This window comes from Odontesthes bonariensis, chromosome 3, assembly GCF_027942865.1.
Source record: "Odontesthes bonariensis isolate fOdoBon6 chromosome 3, fOdoBon6.hap1, whole genome shotgun sequence".
Lineage (NCBI taxonomy): Eukaryota > Metazoa > Chordata > Actinopteri > Atheriniformes > Atherinopsidae > Odontesthes > Odontesthes bonariensis.
This window is the reverse complement of record NC_134508.1, coordinates 23,251,555-23,268,668: the sequence shown is the minus strand read 5'-3', so window position 1 is coordinate 23,268,668 and position 17,114 is coordinate 23,251,555. Positions and strand designations below refer to the sequence as shown.

The following is a 17,114-nucleotide window of genomic DNA, read 5'->3' as shown; positions in this document are numbered from 1 at the left end:
CGGTCACCGGAGCCGCACCCTAACGAACAGGCTCCCGTCACTCACACACTCTTGTCCCGCCCCCTTGCCTCTCTCATCCACTCACACGCCCACCTCAGCCCTAAAGGCATTCAGTATAACCCACACAGACATGAACTACAGAACATTCTCAACATTAATACATTCATAACTGAACATAGATGCAGGAACGTTCAAAGTCCACTGTGACCGGATAGTGTTGTGGTAAGATTGCTGCCTTTCATGTGGGTGAGTGGGGTTTGAAACCTGACCTGTCGCTTTGGATAAAAGCATCTGTTATGATAGGCTCCAGTGGGAAAGAGCAGTAAGCAAGGGGTGTCCCTCAGACAAAGAGTTCTCCAAGTAAGTGAGTGACAAGGTTAATAAATCTCTTGCAAGATTGAGCTCCAGTTTAAGACATGATCTAACGAACGCAAAGTAAAACAAACACAAACAACACAACACACAAAATAACCCGAAAGAAAAAACCCAACTAGCTTCATCATCTCATAAAATCAGGATTATCTGAAACTAGGATTCAGGTTACACAGCCTGCAGGATGCAAGTAAAGCCATCCCTCACTGTTGCTGGACCTTGACTGGACACAGGACCGTCTCCAGTCCTTTTTCTTCAAGGACTGAACATTTTCCAAGGACTGTGGTAACAACAGAACACGCTGGGCATTAGCATCAACATCAGTGCCACACGGCTAAGAATAGCACATCCGTGGTTTGAAAGTGAATCGTAATGACTAGTCTTTTCCAAGGTTTTGTGGTGATAATGTTTAGAAAGTAAGGTTAATATGAGATGAATTGATTTTAGTTATTGTTTTGCATCCAAACTAACCATCCTCCTGTCTTTAACTTGGCACCTTCACCTACACTATATTGCCAAAAGTATTCACTCATCTGCCTTTACACGCATATGGACTTAAATGACATCCCATTCTTAATACGTAGGATTTAATATGCCGTCTGCCCACCCTTTGCAGTTATAACATCTTCAACTCTTCTGGGTAAGCTTTCCACAAGGTTTAGGAGTGTGTTTATGGAAATTGTTTAACATTCTTCCAGAAGCGCATTTGTGAAATCAAACACTGTTGGACGAGAAGGCCTGGCTCGCAGTCTCCGCTCTAACTCATCCTAAAGGTGCTCTATCGGGTTGAGGTCAGGACTCTGTGCCAGTCAAGTTCTTCCACACCACACTCGCTCCTCCATGTCTTCATGGACCTGGCTTTGTGCACTGGTGCGCAGTCATGTTGGAACAGGAAGGGGCCATCCCCAAACTGTTTCCACAAAGTTGGGAGCATGAAATTGTCCAAAATCTCTTGGTATGCTGAAGCATACACTAATGCACCTTTAAGTTCTGTTAAGGGGCTCTGCAAATAATTAATTAAAAATCAATTGTTTCTTTTCTTTACTTTAAAAATGTTTTTTGCCTTCAAAGCAGTAGGCACGTTGTGTTGACCAGTGATATAATTGCCCTACGTCCCTGCCACAAAAGAATTAAAAATGCCAAAGGGGATGAATCATTTCTCAAGGAACTGCTGTTAAAATGTTCCGTTAAACTTGATTGCAAACATTCCTCCCAGACTTATATGATATAAGTCAAACAGTTACTTGTTTGTGCCGAAATTACATGATTAAAAGAATGACTTAGAAATAGTGAGAAAAAACCCATTAACCTCGTAGAATCTTTAGTGTCCTTGTAGAAATCTTTGTAGGTTGCCGTTGCCTTCCTAAAACAAAATCACACACAGCTGGTTAGAACAGAATGTTCTCAACTTGGTGAAACAGGATGAAGAATAGACTAAAACCGGCTATCAGTATCTTAGAGATACTTTCTCCAAGCAGCAGCACACAAAGACATTTGAAGCATACAAGAACGGTTTGATCTTTGTGCAGGACAATGCTGCAACACACTTATCCAATTACTCAACTCGTTGACTAAAAAGAGAAGGCCTCAAAGGTGATAATCTGATTAAAGACATTTTTCAGGTCATATTGAAATATGAGATCTACAGTGAGGCACATCCGTTGTACAGTTTATGGGAGGCTGCAGCGATAGAGCTAAAGTTGATCATCAATACTTACCCCATCTCCAAAAAAGTTGAGACGTTGCAAAATGTAATCCTAAACCGAAAGCTATGATTTTCAAATCTCATAAACCAATGTTTGAATCATAATAGAACATAGAAACATATCAAATTATGAAAATTAGACATCTATCTATCTCATAAAAAATAACAGCTTATCTTGAATTTGAATGGCAGCAACACTTTTCAAAAGAAGTTTTAACAACAGTTTCGTAAACGTCTATGAACTGAGGACACCAGTTGCTGGATCTGTGCGAGAGGAATGTTTGGATTCTAGCTACTAAGTGCTGGGTTTGGGTTTCCTTAGTTCCATCCATCCATCCATTTAATCCAACTGGGGGGGCTGCGGCCTATCTCAGCAGTACACCCTGGACAGGTTGCCAATCCATCACAGGGCCACACAGAGACAAACGAGACAAACAACCACACACACACTCACAGGGACAATTTTGGAGACACCAATTAACCTAACATGCATGTTTTTGGATGGTGGGAGGAAGCTGGAGAGAACCCCCACATTCACAGGGAGCAAACTCCACACAGAAAACCGAACCTGGAACCCTCTTGCTGTGAGGCGACAGTGCTAACCACTACACCACGTGCACCTGGTTTCCTTAGTTGTATTTGGCATTTCATGGTGTATCAAATGTTTTCACTTAGGGAAATATCTGTACTGGAGGCAGGCCAGTGCAGCACTCAGACTCTTTAACTACAAAGCCATTCTGATGCCGTATGCAGTGTGTCTTGCTGAAATACACAAGGCCATATGTTGTCTGGATGGGACCATGAATTGCTCTAAAACCTGTATGTACCTTTCAGCAGTGGTGGCGTCTTTCCGGATGTGAAAGTTACTGCATCCAGGTACTAATGCACCCCCATACCATCAGACATGCAGGCTTTTGAACTGAGTGCTGATACAAGCCAGAAGATCATTCTTCTCTTTAGCCAGGATTGCGTGGCATTCATGATTTTCAAAAAGAAATAAAAATCTAAATTGTTCTGACTACAGAACAGTTTTTCACTTTGCTACAGTCCATTTTAAATAAGTTTTGGGCGAGAGAAGATAGCGGCGTTTCTGGATCATGTTAGAATATAGTTTCCTCTTTGCGTGACAGATTTTTAGCCTGCATTTGTGGATGGTACAGTGAACTGTGTTCACAGACAAGGACTTCTGGAAGTTTTCCTGAGTCCATGCAGTGATTCCCATGACAAAAGATAGGGCCAAAGATAATGATCATCCAATATCAATTTTCCCCCATGTCCCTTTCCCAAAGAGATGTCTCCAGATTCTCTGAATCTATTGATGATATTGTACAATGTAGATGATGAAATATTAAAAAAATATTGGTTTATGAGGTTTGAAAGTCATTGGAGTCTCAACTTTTCTGGAATTTGGGTAAGTAAAAGAATTGTAATGTACTTATTTATTCAATATACTTTATCACAAAGGAGATAAATGATGAGGATGAATATTCATAAACATGGTGGATTGACTACATTTTACTAGTTCAACAATAGAGTAATTCCTGATAAATACAAGTCTCCTGTTAATAATGCATGCAGTGTACAGTGGTAAAGCAGCCTTGTCAAACATTTTTTGCAGAGTTTGAACCAACATCATAACAGAACACCTATATAAGATGTGTCTTACCTCCAGTAGGAAAATAACTTGAGTAGGTTCTCGTTTGAATTGGTTCTAAAAAAAGAATAAACATGATAACTTGTTATGAAGCTTCAGTTGTCACAATCTGTTTATTTTGTGTTTTTTTCTGCCTGGTTTCAGTGTTGCCATTTCCTCATCTCTTTCCTCAGTTAGCTGTCAGTCATCATCTCCACTCCCTTCACATGTGTTCTGATATCCTCAGCTGCAGTCATTCCCTAATCCCTCTCCCCACAGTATTTAGTCTCCTGGTTTTTCCTCAGCATTTGTCAGATCCTCACCGTTTCTAACCCCGTGGCTTGTACCTTTTCCTTGAGTAAAGCCAGTCTGAAGTATTCTTTACATTGTGTTTTTGTTTTCCCCTGACATTTTTTGTATTTCCGTTTTTGCCGTGTCTTTTGTTTTATAATAAACTAGTTGCCATTCATTCTATCATCTGACTCTCACTGGTTTCTGCACTTGGGTCCTCTTTCCTCGCCACCGCCTACACCCGTGACACCAAATGTTTACTGAAATAAATATGTTCAATTTGAAATAACAGTGGACTGTTTAATGACATTGCTACATGTTAAAATGCAGTACTTAATGGTACAGACAGTTTGTAAGTAGTTACTCTATGTATCTCCAACTTGGTCCAGATAGGAAAGCGATGTTAACTAGCATCTGTTGGGTTGTGAGTTTGGACCAACATCATAACAAAGCACTTATCTGTAATATTGCATACCTGGGTCATCAAATGCATCATCTTCATAATCAAGAACTGAAAAAGAAAAGAGATGATAACGTGTTATGAAGCTTAAGTTGTACACTGAAATAACAATTGACTGTAAATTAGCGTGCACCCTCCAAACTGAGTGGTTGAAAGGGACAACCAGATCTGGTGATAAGTGGGTGTTCTGGTAAAACACATTCGAAATTCTGTTTTCTTTGTGCATTTAAAGATCATTTAAAATTGACTTAAAGGGGACATGCTATGGACAATCACTTTTTTTTTTGTGTTTAACCTGGGAGCATATATTAGGGTGTCTAAAGTCACCAGCAAATGAAAAACTCCCCTAAAACATAAATCTGACAGTTGTTTACGTGTTTAAATGTACACACTGGTAATCCACATATTTTCCTGATTACTACACTGGGTCATTTTTCATTATTTGAACATAGATGAGATCTGTTTGGTTGTGAATGAGTTTGTGGATAGTCACTCATTTTAAAACTGATTAACTCTGTGACCATATAAAACATTTTGTGCAGAGTTAGAGCCAACATCATATGTGTAATTACTAATTTGCCATACTTCTCTCAGAATACATACCAGATAAACCAGGAAGTCCTATTGAAAAAGAAAAAAAGAGAATAACATGTTATGAAGGTTCAGCTGTTTACTGAAATAACAATGTTCACTTTGAAATAACAACAGACTGTAAATTAGCATGCATCCTCACACAAACCCTGGCAGTTTTTTTTATTGCCCCTTTGTTTGAAAGTTCTTCATTTAACAAAAACATTCTGATTTTCATTTCAAAATGACATCACTCCTCGGGTAAAATGTAAGTATCTGACAAATAATTTATCATGGTTTATTTATTTATTTTCGTTTAGCCATAGCTAATATCAACAGCTTAGGTAACAAAGATTATGTTTACAGATTTATTGCTGTTACTTTTTTAAAGTTTAGCATTATTGTTACGACATTACTTTGCCAGTTGAAACTTTCTACTTGCACAGTTACGTTTGTGTTATTGGGACAACCCACAGCTGTGTGGATGAGGTGCGAATAATTGTGTTACTCACGTGAGGTATGTTGCATATTTTGTGCCGACATTGCCAAACCAAGCCCTCCTTGCCTGTTGTGTGGGGTTTCACCCTCCTTGGGTTTGTGAAGCACATCGGTGCTCTCACCCTGAGGTTTGGTGACCACCATGGATGTGAGTGGGGTCACAAAACTGTACTTCAGGGACAGCTCCAAGGCTTCTTTCTTCACTTCCTCGCTCTCAGATCCAGATAACAACAGCCTGTGTAATAAATATATATATATTGATAAAGAATTGGGCTGAGCTCACATATTCTCTGAAAAGCTTTCAGTTGATGCAAAATGCTGCAGCCAGAGTTCTGATGAGAACTAACAGCAGAGATCATATTTCTCCAGTTTTAGCTTCTCTTCATTGGCTCCCTGTTAAATTCAGAATAGAATGTAAGATTCTTCTCCTCACATATAAAGCTCTTAATGACCGAGCTCCATCATATCTTAAAGATCTCATTATAAGATATTTTCCTATCAGAGCACTTTGCTCCCAAACTGCAGGTTTATTTGAGGTTCCCAGAGTTTCTAAAAGTAGAATGGGAGGCAGAGCCTTCAGTTATCAGGCCCCTCTCTTGTGGAATAAGCTGCCAGTAAATGTTCGAGAAGCAGACACCCTTTCCACTTTTAAGACCAGGCTTAAAACTTTCCTATTTGATAAAGCTTATAATTAGGGATGGCTCAGGTGAACCTGAAACATCCCATAATTAAACTGCTATAGGCCTAGACTGCTGGGGGGCCTCATCTGTCACACCTTTCCTCACTTTACTCTCTTTTTCCCCGTTTAATTTCTCAAATTATATTATGTACATGTTATTGTGGTCATTAGCTCGTGTTTCCCTGTTCCAACAGGTATCCTTTAAAAGGTGTTACAGGGTTTGTTGTCCCCTCTTTCTGTCTTCTCAAACCCAAGCTGGTCGAGGCGGATGGCCACCCTTCCTGAGTCTGCTTCTGCCAGAGGTTTCTTCCTGTTTATATTTATATTTATAAAAGAGAGTCGTTCCTTTCCACAGTCGCCTCAGGCACGCTCAGGACGGGAGATTGGACTGAAGACAAGTTTCGGCACAATATTTGTGTTTCCTTAGCTACAAATTTTTTTTTGAATTGGCTTTATATGAATGAATTGGATTATTTTGAAAATAATTATGATTACAATTAATTGAATTCCAATTGGCTTGAATTGGACTTTATTATTTAAGTGCCTTGAGATGACTGAATTGAATTGAATTGATTAAGTTAATCAAGATATCTATATATTATTATGTATTTTAATATCACTTCATCTTTGGTTTCAAAGCATCCCAGATGCAAACATTACTGTAATAATTGTATATTTTGAAACTTCAGGGACTCTTCTAGCTATCTAGATAGCTACAATATCTAATCTGATAAAAAAAATCCATATCCATATGTATATATTTTAACCATCTGTGTATTGATTCAGAAGCATGCTTGAAACTTTTTATCAATGGCTGCAGAACTAAATATTTTAAAAAAGCCCTGCATATTTTTAATATGGGGGGGGGGGGGGTGGTGGAGTGGAGGAGACTGTCATCTCCCTGAAATGAGTTTTTGGAACTTGGGATGTCTGATATTACATGAGCACCCAGCCTCTCTCCTTCCACCTGCCTGGTGTTTGAGTGCTATGTTCAGGCTCCAAATTTGGTTTCACTGGATATGCCTGGGTAAAACTAGTGGGGCTCCAGCACAGTCTCAAATCAACTGAGATACAGATTGCTGGTCAGAGGCAGAGTACTTCATTTTCTGTTGCCACTCAGTGTCATGAATATGAAGTTTCCCTCTGCCATAATAGACAGATAAATTCAACTACCTCGGCATCTTATCATTTCTAATCCATGCCTGTGAAAAGTTTGCACTGTGGAACAACACAGCCACACATTTGGGACTCTTCTTGCAGCAGTGAGTAATCCTTTCTGCCAGCAAGTCTATGATACTAAGATAGAAATGAGAAGCTTGCTTTTAGTTGCTTTTAGTGTGATATTTAAGACTTTAAGAGCGGTAAGTCATGCCATAATTTACGATGAAAACTGCCTGTATGTCCAAAAAAGGTAAGCTATATATATATGGCCAAACCAAGGTTTTACCTGTAGCAGAGAGCCCCCTGGTGGATTTATACAGTAAAGCAGGTTTAAGGAGTACTTTAATTGTGTGAATGCTCGGCCAGCATATTGTTTTCCTATATCCACAAGCTTTTGAAATTTTTTATTCGAGCGTTGGTTTTTGTTCATGTAACAACTCCTCCATACTTTAAGCTATTAAAACCACTTAAATTTTAAAACTCTCAGGTCGCTAAAGAGATAAGTGCCATGACTTTTTGTCTCTCTAACTTTTTTCTAACGTTTTTTTAATTATCAAGCATTCAAAAAAAATAAAACATTTAAACTGTTCAAATGTTTGGATAATCCTTGGTTTTTGGGCGGAGATTTTGTTGCATCATGAATGAGTGTGTCTTTCTATCCTATAACTACTTCAGCTACGACACCATCTGGTTTTGAGCTGATTCCATCAATACTTTTTACTGCTGTTACAAAGGAGCATTCTTCTAGTTCGGACTTGTCTTTTGTGATGTAGAATTGTTACTGTTTTCTTAATGGGCCCTGTGGTTATGAATTGCTACATCACCTCTACTATTCAGAATGCTAATTGTGCATGGAGCCACATGTACTTTTGGATTTTGTGTAAAATGAAATAAGCATTAAGTCAATTCTGTAAAGTTTATCTGCTATGTTGCTCTTAGCTTAAATGCTGGAATAGTGTCTGTGACATTCTTAGGGTAAGTAGTTTGGTTAAGCTGTCACAATTATTAAGTATTAGCATTGGAGATTGATTGAGATAGCTAATGCAACATTACTTTCCCTTCAGTTACTTGGATGTTATTTTAGGATACCAAATGCATCTGATATTTTTTCTTTGATCGTCTGTGCAAACCACGCATGTATCTAAAGTTCAGAATGGAAGAGGATTGTATCTCTGCACTGGTTCAATAAACTCCTGTTACACATTTGAGAGGAGTTATGGTTACAGCCTAACTTCTTCATTTAACTGGATCACCATCCTTGTACCAGTATACATGCTCAGGAGGAGAATCGAATTGTTGACTGAAGTATTTCTGACACTGTTAGCTCTGTGAGTAAATGTTTAGGTCTAACTTTCTATGTCAGAGATCATCTTATATGTAAGCTTAGTATGAATTACATTGTATTTTAGTTACCTGAATTGTGATTATGTCAGATGATACTGCGGTTAGAAAAAAAAATCCTTTATTAGAGCAGACCCACTGTCTGCAAATGTCTAAGCGAATGCGAGTTGACTTGTAGTTTTGATGGGATGCTCAGTTGCAATTTCTTATGTATTTAGCAGTCTCACAAAAAAAACTAACAATAAAAACAACAACAGAGAAATATGCAAGTATAAGCAGTAATACTGGGAATTCAGCTGTATTAATATACACCTACACCTTACTGAAGTAGTCAGACTACAAAACAATATCCTTATAGTGTAGTTGGTTTAACAGTGAAATAATCCCCTTAATAAATAACTGATAACAAGCAAGAACAAAGAGAAAAGATGGCCTGAATCACACTCACTCTTTCTCCAGAAGCTGTTTGACTGTGAGGTAGGCCCAAACCCTCTGGAGGAGGCCTCCAGACGCCGTTTCAGTAGAGGTCACCATGGAAGAGCTTGTGTTCGAAAATGTCACCCTTCTATTCTTCTGTCAGGTTACAAACACATTGTGTTATCAGTACAGAAAGTTCTTTCACAAAGATCTACGAGGTTTGCAGTTGATTGTGTGATGTGGACTGATCCTTACTGAAATGCCCACAACTTGTGGAGTGAAGGTCTCAATGTCGTTGTCAGTGATCTCACCGGCCACCACAATCTCAGAACCATTATAATAATAACTGAAGTTAGTCTGGGTTAGATTGGTCCCACCAATATAAATCATTGTCACCTCTGTCAACAGAGGAACCGCCACCTCTTTATAAAAACCCTGTTAAGACACAACATGGTAACAATAAGTGTGTTTAGCCTTGCCACAGTCAACCGGACTCAAATCATACTGATCTCTCACATTTCTACATCAAAAAGTGGAAATGTGGGAAATCACCTGCTAAATAGAGTGTTGGCATCGTGTAGAAAGTACCTTTAGTTGTAAATCAGCATCAGAGTCTTCATAAATCCGTCTCGCCTCGCCACTGTTCTGCAGCGACATTTTCTCAAGGAACTCAAAATTGACATCGAACCCAAAACCAAGACAGTAGAGGGGGAATTTGCCTGCAATGGCCCGTCTTACATTTGACTGAATTTTAGCAGGATTTGTCACCCCTGAAAGGACACAAAACATACCTAGTTAAACTTAAACGTTACTTCCATATTACCATTGAAAACCATCTGAGCCATCCCTGAAAAATGGAATAGAGTGTGTTGTCGTGTTTGAGGGCTTTTTATTCCATCTGTCAAACAATATAAATTGTTTCTCTCTTTCCTCTTATGCACACTGATGGAGCATACTAGTGAGAGATATCAGAATCGCCTTTATTGCCTTTATTGAACTTATATTACTGTTAACTAATAACATAGCTAACTCTTCTATGGCGTGACAGCTAAACAGTCACCCAGAAAATAGGCTGCAGTGTTAATCTTTTCAGGAAATTACTCTCACGTACAGTGTCTACAAAAAAAACTTTCCAGCCTTTTTAGTTGCTTCTTTTTGTGTCAATAAAGTGCCATTTATAAAGAATTCCTGCAAGTGTGCAGTGCGGTTGTGTTATCTGATAACCTGAGGTTGGGTCTCCATCGGTGAGAAGTATAAGAATAGATGCTGAACCTTCTCTGGGATGTGCATTCAGTAAACGTGTTCCCTCCAGAACTGCTGCATTAATGTTCGTGGCTGAAATTAAAAAAATAAATTTAAATTCCATCCTGCTCCTAAATTTTCATATTCCAAAATATAAATGTTTTCTGAGAAATCTCACATCCTCTGCTTTGAATACTCCTGGCATAACTCTTGGCTCCTTGCAGATTATCACTGGTGGCCCGAACGAGTTCTTGTTTCCAGTGAAGAATTTCATGATCAAAAGTGATAAGACCAAAGAAGTCATCCTCCGCCAGGTCATTCAAAATATGGACTAATGCTGTTCTGGTCTGTGTAAGAAAAAACGTTAGCACAATTCGGTAAGAAACCATTTATTTGAGTTCTCAAATGGTGTACAGATCTGACAAGCTTTTTGTGACTCTACCTGCTGGATTTTTTTACCACTCATTGAGCCACTTTGATCAATAACAAAGACGACATTTTTGGGTATTTGGGGAAGATTAGATGGAGCAAAGTGATGGACAAAGTACCCATCTGATGCCTGTTGAGGGAGTCAAAGAAAAGTTTGATCCATTAAAAGATTGACAAAGAGGCAAAGGAAAATATAGAATCCATTTAAGTAGATTTGCCTAACTCGTGTATTTTTGTATGTCCCCTGCTAATAGACCATATAAGGGTAACAGCTCTCGGGATATTAACAGTGTTACCTTGATTTCTCCCATTCCAGAGTCTCTGTTGACCTCATAGGCAATAATCAGATCTCCATTCAAACCATGTTCTCCACAGTTGCTGCAGGTTTTCTGTTGGTCCTCTGTTGGGTAGAAATACACCCAGGCCTGGAAAACAAATTTGAAAAGGTTTATACAACTGACAGAGAGAAGTCAGTGATTTTACAACTTCATTGTCAATGCACCAGGGTAAATCCTCAAAAGTTCCTTCTGCATGCATATATATTTTTTTCTTATGAAGGAAGATATGTACATAGTGTACAGGGCTTTTATTTTATTTAATCCAGATTTTTAGTCACACACAGGTCCCAAAAATAGTCCAAACGTTGTTAAAATCAAAGCTATTGAACAACCTATTAAAAATGTACACATTAGATATTTGTTTGTGCACTATATTATTTTGTTTTCTATGAATTTATTTGAATCTCTTTGTATTTTACCACGTCAATGATTATTTTGAATATATGTCAAATTTAGCATTGTAATTGTTTACAGGCCTATCATGAAAAAGAAGCTACACGAAACTTCCTTGAAACTATGCAAACACTCACAAAAGATTTTTCATGAAGTCGGAGAGGAAATATTTGCCTTTTCTGTTTTTCAAGCTGCATATATCACAAAGCGAAAATAAAGTGATGCAATAATCATGTTCACAATAATGATGTCACCACTTTTAAACTTTTTATTGTCACTCTGAAAGGTCCAAAAAGATGACCAGAGCTTGTAGATCTGTCCCCGTGAGCAGAATACATTGCTCTTAAAACATTTCTCAGAGTTTTTGGAAAAGACTATGCAATTTTGACTTGGGAGCTCCGAGTTGAGTTCAGTATATAATAGTGAGTATACAGGACACACATTATATAAAAATGAGGATGAGAAATAAGACCGACAGGTTCATGTAGTACATGACCTGTAGTTAAATGTTTGTCAAATTAGATAGCAATTGAGCTAAATACGAAACAGAACATAGCATCTCTGTATGCTTTACCTGTTTGTCTACGTGTGTTTTGGTGATGGCATTAGCTAGAGCATTGGTGCTCAGTTCTCCTTTCACATCGATGAAACTGATGCCAGCTTTCTCATGAATGAACACGTCAACCTGGCAGCAAAATAAAGGGAAAAAAGAAGTTCTTACAAAGAAAACCTCTGTCAAGCTAGTTTAGTTTTCCAGAATGATAAACGTACCTTGAAGTCCTTGACGGGCTGCATGGGTCGAGCATGGATTTGCAGCTCGTATTTGCCAAGTGTGCGTTTCAATAATTCCTCATATGTGAGTTCAAAGGTCACCTTTTTGTGAGCAGCCACAGTTACAGAAGTCTTAAATTGCTCCAAGGTTCTCCCAACAGAGCTACAACATGAAGAGAGGTTGTATTAGGCTGAATGTATGTCTATATAGCAGGCATAAGTTCAGAGAGTTGTATTTGTAATACTTTAGAGGCTTGAAGTATATGATATGATATGATATGATATGATATGATATGATATGATATGATAATACAAAGTAGAATAGAATAGAAAAAATACTTTATTCATCCCCCAATGGGGGAAATTCAAAAGTACAGCAAATTTATTAAGAAAAAAAGCCAAAATATAAGAAATATGAATATGAAATGAAAATACATTTGTGAATTTAATCGCAAAGAAAACCATTTCTTGCAATAAACAGATCCTTTGATCCATGTACCTCACAATCCCAGCACTTTGGCCACGGGTCACAGCCTGTGTGTACTGCTGCTGAGCTTGCTCCTTGGTTTTTACAACACCATCATACGCTTCACCATCGATAAACCTGCAAGACGAGCATTTGTTGAAATCTCGAGTAGCCTGTGTGATCTCTTAAAAATAACAATAGTGATAATGATATACAGTATTTGATTAACAAATGCCTTTTAATATTAACAGATCATTTTTTTCCTTCTCGTACATTCTGAATTTACTGATGAAGGCATTCTTAGGAATCTGGACATGAAATTCAATTTCCTTTGACTCATCCATGCGATTGGCCACACGGCTTGTGATGACAGTGGTGGCATAACGACTGGTCACTGTGGAGTTGATGTGAAAGCTGTAGATATTCCAGTCATCCTGTATAAACGTAGGAAGCACATTTGAAAAAGAAGATGACTAGCTCGATCTCACTGGCTGATGACCAGCTGACCAAAGATCAAAAAACAATGTGTCGGTCGATGGAATATTATTTGTGTAACATCAGACACTCCCCATTCTTGTTATTTTTCACCTAAAATTTGAATTTACCAGAAGCTTTGGATACACTTGTATGCCCTTGTGCCAATTACTTCAAATGCTCATGCGCACACAATGGAAAATGGCACTTCATTACATTTCCTTGTGACTGACTCAATGCTTTTGGTGAGTCCCCACAACATATAAAACATTACTAAAAATCATTTGGTACTGCTTTGTTAACATACTAAAAGTTAACCTCAGTCCAAAACTTCACCCAAATCCAAGTCTTAAACATAAAATTCAATTTATGTGTTGATAATTTTGACCCTGCAGTAAGGATAAAGTACACACAAACACGTTTTTGTTTCTATAACCTTTGCTCAAACCTAGATTTTACGCTAAAATGTAATATCAAACCAGAATTTGACCCTTCATTTGATTTATTTTTGGTAAAGGAAGTCTTTGACCTGAAAATGAGAATGGGTCATGTCACTGTATCAGCAATTTATGTCCCCACAATGTCTGATATACATGAATGGACACACATATTTGTTTGGTTATTGAACATCTGTAACATCAGCCTTGACCCTGTCCTAAATGTACCTAAAAATCTACAACCAAGTCTGAACCTGCAAACTCATTCAGTGTGTCAGACAGATAAGAGCAGGCTTAAGTGTCCTCACTGGTTGGTTGGTCCAAAAACTTGAAGTGGTCATGAAACAGATGCAAGGAAATACACACCACTGTGATTCAAACATATATTAATACATATATCAAACACAATATTAACCTCTTTACTCATAAATACCACTTGCTACTGTAAAAAACAACCAATTACTTGACTAACACTAATTCTTAAACCACACAAACACAACACACAAACCATACCTTAAAGCTAAATCATCTTAGTGTTGAAACAGATGTGAAACTGCCAACATTTTAGTGACCACTGGGGTCAAAATTATTTGAAATGTAGTCACTGACAACAAACTGCACAGTCATTTCTGTAATTAGTAACATTGAAAATGTTGCGTCTCATATGAAAAAAGTTGCAGCCACAAGTCTTTCCGTTGCACTAGACTTCCTCATACTATTTAAACATTTCCAAACATTTTTGGTGAAGTTAGAATGCCTTTTGCGCAGTCAGCATTTACAATTGGGTCAGAGGGAGCACATCACTCCCATTTTAGCCTCCCTCCACTGGCTGCCTGTGCATTTTAGAGTCCATTTTAAGATTCTTTTATTTGTTTTTAAATCTTTAAATGGACTCGCCCCGCTTTACCTCTCTGAGCTGCTCCATGCTTATGCTCCTGCCCGATGCCTCAGGTCAGCTGATCAGCTGCTCCTTGAGGTCCCGAGGGCCAAGCGGAAGCTCAGAGGAGACAGAGCCTTTTCCACTGCCGGTCCGAAACTGTGGAACGACCTCCCGTTTCACATCAGACAGGCCCCTTCACTGCCCATTTTTAAAACCCGTCTTAAGACCCATTTTTATTCCCTGGCTTTTAACCCAGCATGAGACTCTGTTTTTAGTATTGTTTTATTGTTTTTATTATCTAAATATTGTTGTTGTTTATTGTTGTTTTTACATTGTTCTTGTGTTTTAAGCCTTCTTTTATTTTGTGTTGTACAGCACTTTGTTTCAGCCAAAGCTGTGTTAAAAGGCTATATAATAAAGTTGATGATGATGATGAAGAGATCAAATTACGAAACACCATTGGTGCAAACTGCATTTCACACAATCAACACATGCACTGCTTGTAGTAAGCATATGGCTATTTAATCATTTTATGTATAGTTATAGTCATTGCAATTTTATATTTCACACTAATACATTTTATATTTTTTAGTCGCTCTGTAGATCAACACTTTCTGCTGGCTTGCATGAAGGGTCTGAAGAAATGTGTCTGTTGATGTATTCATTTATCCTCAGTAATACTTTTTATCTGCGTAGAGAGGACTTTGATCTCGAATGTACGCATCGACAACATGAAATCGCCCTGAGGACAGTTAGCCTGTAGGTCCTTCAACCTGCCCTTTCTGTTTATCAGAGGAAAAGTTCAATGTGTTGCAACTGACAGAAAGATGCAGCGACACCAAAAAAGACAATTTCCACATACCAGTTAAATATCCATTTCAAATATAGGTGAAGTACAGTCTGTTTTCTTGCACTAATGTTGTGTGTCCATACCTTGCTTGGTAGCGTGGCAGCCAAAGCCAGCAGAAGCCCAAGGACGGTGAGTTGCGCCACAGCTCTCCCCATGATGCCTTAGACCAGAGTGCAACCTAACCACCTGAAACTATCTGTTAAACTCTAGCAATTGTATGTATGCGGTCTCCTCCTCTTTCAGAAGCCTCCTCACTGCACACATGGCAGAGAGCCCACACACAAACAAACTCCCCCTGCGCCTCCTAAAAAAGGAGAAATTTACCGTAAATGTTATTCTCCGCTTCCCAGCTTTGGTAGGACTAACCAAACTTTTCATGACAAGAAAACACAGCACTAGTTTCAAAATTCAGCTTGAACGATTGGAGATGATTTACCTACGGTTAATTGACCCATTCTCACCTGGGGCTTCATTTAAAACAGCCTCCTAAAACTTGAGGGTTCTTAAATCTGTCCGTTAAAATGTTTTATTTCTCAGCCTCTGAGGAAAGTAGAACAATGGAAAACATTTGAGAGATTACAACTTCAAGCTCTAAATGAACCTACGGGCCTTTCCAATGCATCCCATATATATGTTCTTTAAAAATGTTCATGCGACATGTGCTTTGCTTCAAGCTTGAAAAGGGAAAACTGCTGCTCCAGAAGGTAACTTGTGATACAAATGTGTGGAAAATATTTGACTTTGTCAATCAAACATTTATTTGTGGTGTCCTCAAGTATGTACAGATTTTTTTGAGAGCATCAGTCTGAGTTCAGGAAAGTGCTGGGAAAACAGCAGGCAAAAGTAATAATACAATTAGCTTTGATTGCAAGCATTGAAGAGATTAAAGACAGAATTTGCTTGTAAAGCACAAAGAAACAAAAAGAACCCGAACTGCATATTCTACAAAAAAAAAAAGTCATAGTTTAAGAAATTCTGCCTTTAAGATAGTCACCTTCAGAGTACGGTCATACTGCACACATGGAATGATTTTAAAAGGGAATTAATTCTGTTTAATCATCACTAGGAGTACAACTTAATCTGTGAAGACTATTGTGTCATGTGCTCACTGGCTATGAGAACAGCTGTATAACATTTGAATCACCCTGTTAATGGGAAAGGTAGCCACCAGCATTTCTTGAGCTTGGCTATAGTCTGAATGACTCTGCTGAGTCATTCTGAGTTAACATTGTTAACGTCTCTGTCTTTTGTCTTCCAAAATGTAATCAAACCGAAATACTGATCCACAGAATTACCACGTCTAACTGTAAAAAGCATGTCGCTACATATCAGATCCTTGTTGCGGTCTACAAACTGTAGGAGACTGAACACATTGGGTCCAGTCAAATAGTCTTTTTTTCTTAGCAAGGTTCCTAAATTCAGTGAAACGACCTGGAAATATCTGAGTAGCAGCAATGTTGAAAACTATTTGAATGCTCTTAATATCAAGGAAAGGAGCTTTAGCGATTCCTATATGATCTCTTTCAGCAAAGGGAACACTGACCCATCCTTTATGAAAGAAAGGAGATTATTCAGTCCCACAATTCTGCAACCTTCAAAGCGAGAGTCAGTAATATTAATCCAGTTGTAGGCTACTAACTGTGTGGACTTTGTCTGGATAAATAAGAGGAGGGTGAGCGTGAACAGCCCGTGCAAGTAATATTCCAT

At 38.3% G+C, this 17,114-nt stretch overlaps 1 protein-coding gene across 1 annotated transcript in view; it reads right to left on the bottom strand.

Annotated features, from left to right (window-relative positions):
- LOC142377213 (inter-alpha-trypsin inhibitor heavy chain H3-like) overlaps positions 1–15,677 on the bottom strand; it is a 60,956-nt gene extending 45,279 nt beyond the window's left edge. Inside the window, exons 1-17 of the mRNA XM_075461104.1 lie at positions 15,491–15,677; positions 13,040–13,200; positions 12,800–12,904; positions 12,301–12,463; positions 12,104–12,214; positions 11,095–11,223; positions 10,812–10,928; positions 10,548–10,716; positions 10,352–10,462; positions 9,716–9,897; positions 9,383–9,562; positions 9,159–9,283; positions 5,544–5,764; positions 5,065–5,082; positions 4,477–4,512; positions 3,744–3,788; positions 1,682–1,735 (exon numbers count right to left, since the gene is read on the bottom strand). Coding sequence (XP_075317219.1) covers positions 1,682–1,735; positions 3,744–3,788; positions 4,477–4,512; positions 5,065–5,082; positions 5,544–5,764; positions 9,159–9,283; positions 9,383–9,562; positions 9,716–9,897; positions 10,352–10,462; positions 10,548–10,716; positions 10,812–10,928; positions 11,095–11,223; positions 12,104–12,214; positions 12,301–12,463; positions 12,800–12,904; positions 13,040–13,200; positions 15,491–15,562 — 1,999 coding nt within the window. The 5' untranslated portion in view covers positions 15,563–15,677. The remainder of the gene's footprint in view (positions 1–1,681; positions 1,736–3,743; positions 3,789–4,476; positions 4,513–5,064; positions 5,083–5,543; positions 5,765–9,158; positions 9,284–9,382; positions 9,563–9,715; positions 9,898–10,351; positions 10,463–10,547; positions 10,717–10,811; positions 10,929–11,094; positions 11,224–12,103; positions 12,215–12,300; positions 12,464–12,799; positions 12,905–13,039; positions 13,201–15,490) is intronic.
- Positions 15,678–17,114: the final 1,437 nt, after the last annotated feature.